General features: G+C 58.8%; 1 protein-coding gene across 1 annotated transcript in view; it reads right to left on the reverse strand.

Moving 5' to 3' along the window:
• Window positions 1-4,689: 4,689 nt before the first annotated feature.
• Window positions 4,690-7,500, reverse strand: part of LOC310966313 (uncharacterized protein) — a 7,884-nt gene continuing 5,073 nt past the window's right edge. The window contains exons 6-9 of the mRNA XM_083940893.1: window positions 6,812-7,500; window positions 6,283-6,734; window positions 5,648-5,783; window positions 4,690-5,580 (exon numbers count right to left, since the gene is read on the reverse strand). The exon at window positions 6,812-7,500 is cut by the window's right edge and continues 263 nt beyond it. Coding sequence (XP_083797019.1) covers window positions 4,723-5,580; window positions 5,648-5,783; window positions 6,283-6,734; window positions 6,812-7,500 — 2,135 coding nt within the window. The 3' untranslated portion in view covers window positions 4,690-4,722. The remainder of the gene's footprint in view (window positions 5,581-5,647; window positions 5,784-6,282; window positions 6,735-6,811) is intronic.

Raw genomic sequence — 7,500 nt, forward strand, 5'->3', positions numbered from 1 at the left:
CCCGTTTTCTTTCTTCAGGCTCTAAACAAGATGGCGGCTCAACAACACGCAAACAACACTTTGGAGAACACGCCAGAGAACACGCCAGAGAACACGCCGGAGAACACGCCAGAGAACACGAACACGCCGGAGAACACGAAGAACACGCCAGAGAACACGCCGAAGAACACGCCAGAGAACACGCCGGAGAACACGCCAGAGAACACGCCAGAGAACACGCCAGAGAACACGCCAGAGAACACGAACACGCCAGAGAACACTTCGGAGAACACGCCAGAGAACACGCCAGAGAACACAAACACGCCAGAGAACACTTCGGAGAACACGCCAGAGAACACGCCAGAGAACACAAACACGCCAGAGAACACTTCGGAGAACACGAAGAACACGCCAGAGAACACGCCGGAGAACACGAAGAACACGCCAGAGAACACGCCGGAGAACACGAAGAACACGCCAGAGAACACAGAGAACACGCCAGAGAACATGCCACAGAACACGCCAGAGAACACGCCGGAGAACACAAAGAACACGCCAGAGAACACGTCAGAGAACACCTTTGCGGCGGCTCGTGGCACGGAGAGCAGCAGCAGCAGCAGCAGTGAGGAGGAAGACGAGTGGAGTGAGGAAGAACTACAGACTCCATCTCCCACAATGCACCGGGACACACCTCCTTCACAGCACAGCTGCTGTGAGGAGGAGGAGGAGCCAGCAGGTGACTCGCCGCTCTGTCGTCCAATAGAACGACAGGACCGACAGGAGGGGGCGGGGCCTCAGGAAGAGGTCACCTGTCTCACAGAAGAAGAGGATTATGGGACGTGTAGTTCAGAGGAGCTGCTGCAGGAGACGGTGGACAGACTGAAGACGGAGATGGAGACAGACAGGAGACGCACAGGTGAGACAGACAAGAGACGCACAGGTGAGACAGACAGGAGACGCACAGGTGAGACAGACAGGAGACGCACAGGTGAGACAGACAGGTGAGACAGACAGGAGACGCACAGGTGAGACAGACAGGAGACGCACAGGTGAGACAGACAGGAGACGCACAGGTGAGACAGACTGAAGACGGAGATGGAGACAGACAGGAGACGCACAGGTGAGACAGACTGAAGACGGAGATGGAGACAGACGGGAGACGCACAGGTGAGACAGACAGGAGACGCACAGGTGAGACAGACAAAGGACGCACAGGTGAGACAGACAGACAGGTGAGACAGACAGGAGACGCACAGGTGAGACAGACAGACAGGTGAGACAGACAGGAGACGCACAGGTGAGACAGACGGGAGACGCACAGGTGAGACAGACAGGAGACGCACAGGTGAGACGGACAGGAGACGCACAGGTGAGACAGACAGGAGACGCACAGGTGAGACAGACAGACAGGTGAGACAGACAGGAGACGCACAGGTGAGACAGACGGGAGACGCACAGGTGAGACAGACAAGAGACGCACAGGTGAGACAGACGGGAGACGCACAGGTGAGACAGACAGGAGACGCACAGGTGAGACAGACAAGAGACGCACAGGTGAGACAGACAGGAGACGCACAGGTGAGACAGACAGGAGACGCACAGGTGAGACAGACGGGAGACGCACAGGTGAGACAGACAGGAGACGCACAGGTGAGACAGACAGGAGACGCACAGGTGAGACAGACAAGAGACGCACAGGTGAGACTGACAGGTGAGACAGACGCACAGGTGAGACGGACAGGAGACGCACAGGTGAGACAGACAGGAGACGCACAGGTGAGACAGACAAGAGACACACAGGTGAGACAGACAGGTGAGACAGACAGGTGAGACAGACGCACAGGTGAGACGGACAGGAGACGCACAGGTGAGACAGACAGGAGACGCACAGGTGAGACTGACAGGAGACGCACAGGTGAGACAGACAGGAGACGCACAGGTGAGACAGACAAGAGACGCACAGGTGAGACAGACAAGAGACGCACAGGTGAGACAGACAGGAGGCGCACAGGTGAGACGGACAGGAGACGCACAGGTGAGACAGACAGACAGGTGAGACAGACAGGAGACGCACAGGTGAGACAGACAGACAGGTGAGACAGACAGGAGACGCACAGGTGAGACAGACAGACAGGTGAGACAGACAAGAGACGCACAGGTGAGACAGACAAGAGACGCACAGGTGAGACAGACGGGAGACGCACAGGTGAGACAGACGGGAGACGCACAGGTGAGACAGACAAGAGACACACAGGTGAGACAGACAGGAGACGCACAGGTGAGACAGACAGGAGACGCACAGGTGAGACAGACAGGAGACGCACAGGTGAGACAGACAAGAGACGCACAGGTGAGACAGACAAAGGACGCACAGGTGAGACAGACAGACAGGTGAGACAGACAGGAGACGCACAGGTGAGACAGACGGGAGACGCACAGGTGAGACTGACAGGAGACGCACAGGTGAGACAGACAGGAGACGCACAGGTGAGACAGACGGGAGACGCACAGGTGAGACTGACAGGAGACGCACAGGTGAGACAGACAAGAGACGCACAGGTGAGACAGATAAGAGACGCACAGGTGAGACAGACAGGAGGCGCACAGGTGAGACAGACAGGTGAGGAAGGTGAGACAGACAAGAGACGCACAGGTGAGACAGACAAGAGACGCACAGGTGAGACAGACAGGTGAGGAAGGTGAGACAGACAAGAGACGCACAGGTGAGACAGACAGGTGAGGAAGGTGAGACAGACAGGTAAAACATGTGAGACAGTCAGGTGAGACAGATGGGAGACGCACAGGTGAGGAAGGTGAGACAGATGGGAGACGCACAGGTGAGACAGACAAGAGACGCACAGGTGAGACAGACAAGAGACGCACAGGTGAGACAGACGGACAGGTGAGACAGACAAGAGACGCACAGGTGAGACAGATGGGAGACGCACAGGTGAGACAGACGGACAGGTGAGACAGACAAGAGACGCACAGGTGAGACAGACAAGAGACGCACAGGTGAGACAGACGGGAGACGCACAGGTGAGACAGACAGGAGACGCACAGGTGAGACAGACAGGAGACGCACAGGTGAGACAGACAGGAGACGCACAGGTGAGACAGACGGGAGACGCACAGGTGAGACGGACAGGAGACGCACAGGTGAGACAGACAGGAGACGCACAGGTGAGACAGACAGACAGGTGAGACAGACAGGAGACGCACAGGTGAGACAGACGGGAGACGCACAGGTGAGACAGACAAGAGACGCACAGGTGAGACAGACGGGAGACGCACAGGTGAGACAGACAGGAGACGCACAGGTGAGACAGACAAGAGACGCACAGGTGAGACAGACAGGAGACGCACAGGTGAGACAGACAGGAGACGCACAGGTGAGACAGACAGGAGGCGCACAGGTGAGACAGACAGGTGAGGAAGGTGAGACAGACAAGAGACGCACAGGTGAGACAGACAAGAGACGCACAGGTGAGACAGACAGGTGAGACAGACAGGTGAGACAGACAAGAGACGCACAGGTGAGACAGACAAGAGACGCACAGGTGAGACAGACAGGTAAAACATGTGAGACAGTCAGGTGAGACAGACGGGAGACGCACAGGTGAGACAGACAAGAGACGCACAGGTGAGACAGACAAGAGACGCACAGGTGAGACAGACAAGAGACGCACAGGTGAGACAGACGGGAGACGCACAGGTGAGACAGATGGGAGACGCACAGGTGAGACAGACGGGAGACGCACAGGTGAGACAGACAGGAGACGCACAGGTGAGACAGACAAGAGACGCACAGGTGAGACAGACGGGAGACGCACAGGTGAGACAGACAAGAGACGCACAGGTGAGACAGACAAGAGACGCACAGGTGAGACAGACGGGAGACGCACAGGTGAGACAGACAGGAGACGCACAGGTGAGACAGACAAGAGACGCACAGGTGAGACAGACAGGAGACGCACAGGTGAGACAGACGGGAGACGCACAGGTGAGACAGACGGGAGACGCACAGGTGAGACAGACGGGAGACGCACAGGTGAGACAGACAGGAGACGCACAGGTGAGACAGACGGGAGACGCACAGGTGAGACAGACAAGAGACGCACAGGTGAGACAGACGGACAGGTGAGACAGACGGGTGAGAGAAATAAAAATCTAAATTATCGACTGAATATTCTGTTTTATTTTGAAAAATCTTCTCTCGTTCACTTCCTGTCTCCAGGTGAGAAGAGGAGGGCGGAGCTTGTTCAGGCTGCAGAGCAGGTGGGAGACACGACCGGGCAGCTGGTGGACGCACTGAGGACACACACACACAGCTGAGGACGCACACACACAGCTGAGGACACACACACACACCTGAGGACACACACACACAGCTGAGGACACACACACACACACACCTGAGGACACACACACACAGCTGAGGACGCACACACACACACACCTGAGGACACACACACACACCTGACACACACACACACACACACACCTGACACACACACACACACTCACACACACACACACACACACACACACACACACACACACACTCTGCTCAGGTTGTAAATCTTTATTCGTGTAAAAATAGAAAGTAAAACATTTTTCTTGATTTCATCAGAAAATAAAACGTTAAAAAGCAGAAACTGTTTTTTTCTGATGATTTAAATAAATCGTTAAAGTTCAAACGTCCCGACGTCTCAGAGACAAGTGAAGGCATCTTTGATTCTGCTACCGCCGCCCCCTCCCGGAGCCCCGCCCCCTCCCGCAGCCACGCCGCCTCCGGCCCCTCCCCCGGCGCGGCGAGGACGGCGGCGTGGCTGTGGAGCCGGGGACTTTCCTGCCGGGTCCTGCCCGACGCAGGCCTTCTCTCCTGGGCTGGGGGGGCGTGGCCTGAGCCCTGGCTCTCCGAGGCCGGCCCCGCCCCCTGAGCGTGTCCTGTTTGTCTCTGCTGAGCGCGCTCAGGAGGAACCCGTTGAAGGGCGTGTCCGACGACCTCTGACCTCTGACCCTGGAGGACCCCGCGGAGCCCTCCCCCCGCCACCCGTCGGCGTTCAGGTCCGGACTCAGACTTCTGAACAGCTGACGGACGCATGTCACGGGCGTGCTGGAGGGGGCGGAGCCTCGCCGGCACAGGAAACCTTTGGGCGCCGTTTTCAGGATGCAGTTGCTGCCGGCGTCGTAGAACCTGACAGGAAGTCGTTTGTATTTGACCTTTAACCCCCGCAGGTCAAGCCGACGCCGCCTCTTCCTGTGGCGTTTGGGGGTGGCGCCTGATGCAGGCGTGTCGGAGGGGGCGGGGCCTGGTGCAGGCGTGTTGGAGGGGGCGGGGCCTGATGCAGGCGTGTAGGAGGGGGCGGGGCCTGAGGCCGAGCAGAGCAGGTAGACCAGCGAAGTGCGAGGCTGCAGCGGCGTGACGATGTTGGAGTACGGCGGGGGGAGGCAATGCCACGCCTGCACGTCAGGAGTCCTGTCTGCTGCGTCCTGATTGGCTGTGAAGACGCTGGTGGGCGGGGCCTCTACGACTGGCTGACGGACAGTTGGGACGACCAATTGGAGCGTCTGAGTGCCGCGGCTGACCTTCACCACCTGAAGGACACAAACAGAGGTGAAGACGATTCCTTCGCCGTCGCTCGTGTCTGAAACTGGAACTCACCTGACACCTGGACGCCACTCTGAAGCTCCGCCTCTTTCTCCTCTGGACACACGCCGAGTCATCGTCACCATGGTCCAACAGGGGCGGGATGTCGCCGTCTGACTCCGCCTCCTTGTTTTGGGTCCTCCGACCGAACCTGACAGCGATGACATCATTTGAGCGTTACATGAAAGAACAGGCAAGTTAACGATTTACATTTTATCTCAGGTCTTAAGATTCCACGTCACGCCACGCCACGCACGCACGCCACATCGACGGCGTTCCACGAGTCCTCAAGAGCTTCGTGATTTAGCTTCTCAAAGGTCTGAAGCTGCAGCGAGCGGATCTGACCTCACTCTGTCGGAGGAGTTCGTTAAAGAACAACACGTCCGACTTCACTTTGGGAAAAACGCCACAGTGAATCCAAAATGGCCGACTTCCTGTTGGACCGAGGGTTTGGCTCCAGGAGGCGTTTTTTAAATCTGCCGACCAAACCTCACACGTCTACGTCACGTTTAGAGGCGGGGCATGACTGTGGAGTGTTCTAGGGGGCGCCCTGGAGCCGGTTTAACTCACGCCCCAGGACCCGTATCAGGTTTAACGTTTAGACTCTAAGGATGCCACGCCCACTGTGGCGCCCGCGCCCTAAACGTTACCGTGCCAGAGACTCCGAGTCGAAGTAGCAGAGGAACCTCCCGCGCCTGAACTGCTGCACCAGTTTCTCCACCTTCTCCTCGTCCTCCCGTTCGATCTGGCTCCAGGTTTTGCCCCTGAAGGATTCTGGGATATGCTCCGGCGCCGGCAGGACCTGCTCTATCGGCAGAGTCCGGAAGCCCTGGTCCCGCCCGGCCCCGCCCCCTGCTCGCCTCTCGCCCCGGAGCGCCGAGTCCAGCTGGTGCGAGTACCCCCCGTCCTCCAGGTCCACCTGAGCGTCCATCAGACGGCTCAGCTCCGTCGGCCTCACCTGGACCGGGCCCTGCACAGGGGAGTCCCAGTCCTCGCTCTGTGTTTCCATGGAGACGGGGAGGCTGAAGTGGAAGCTCCCCGTCTCGTCCTCCTCCTGCTGGCGGCGAGAGGGACTGTCGGCGTGACAACGCGTCTGGATCACCTGGACACAAACATGCGATTAACTTTGAGGATCTGGAGACGAAGCAGACGAACCTGGAACCGGAGACACGGACGAACCTCCTCGATGGTCCGGTCCAGAGAGTCCAGAGAGTCGCTGTGGTCCGACGAGAACGCCGCCGCCTTCTGGAACGCACGCCGCTGCTGCTGCCAGGACCGGAATTCTGCCGGGGGACCACGGCCTGGACAGGGACCAAGGTCTGTGGGGGGACGAGGACCTGGGCCAAGGTCTGTGGGGGGACGAGGACCAGGGCCAAGGTCTGTGGGGGGACGAGGACCAGGGCCAGGGTCTGTGGGGGGACGAGGACCTGGGCCAAGGTCTGTGGGGGGACCAGGACCAGGGTCTGTGGGGGGACCAGGACCTGTGTGGGGACGGGGACCAGGGTCTGTGGGGGGACAAGGATGAGGACCAGGGTCTTGACAGGGGCCGGGGTCTGTGGGGGGACGAGGACCAGGGCCTGGACCCCTGTGGGATGGTGAAGAGGTGGAGGAGTCGCTGCGGTCAGATGAGAAAACTGCCGCCGCCGCCGCCTGAGACGCAGGCCTCTGTTTCTGCCAGGCCCTGAACTCTATGGGGGGACTGGGACCAGGGTCTGTGGGGGGACTGGGACCAGGGTCTGTGGGGGGACTGGGACCAGGGTCTATGAGAGGAAGAGGACAGCGACCAGGGTCTATGGCGGGAAGAGGACAGGGACCAGGGTCTGGACAGGGACCTGGGTCTGTGGGAGGAAGAGGACAGGGACCAGGGT

The sequence above is a fragment of the Echiichthys vipera genome, assembly GCF_963691815.1.
Source record: "Echiichthys vipera genome assembly, contig: SCAFFOLD_149, whole genome shotgun sequence".
In the NCBI taxonomy this organism is placed as follows: domain Eukaryota; kingdom Metazoa; phylum Chordata; class Actinopteri; order Perciformes; family Trachinidae; genus Echiichthys; species Echiichthys vipera.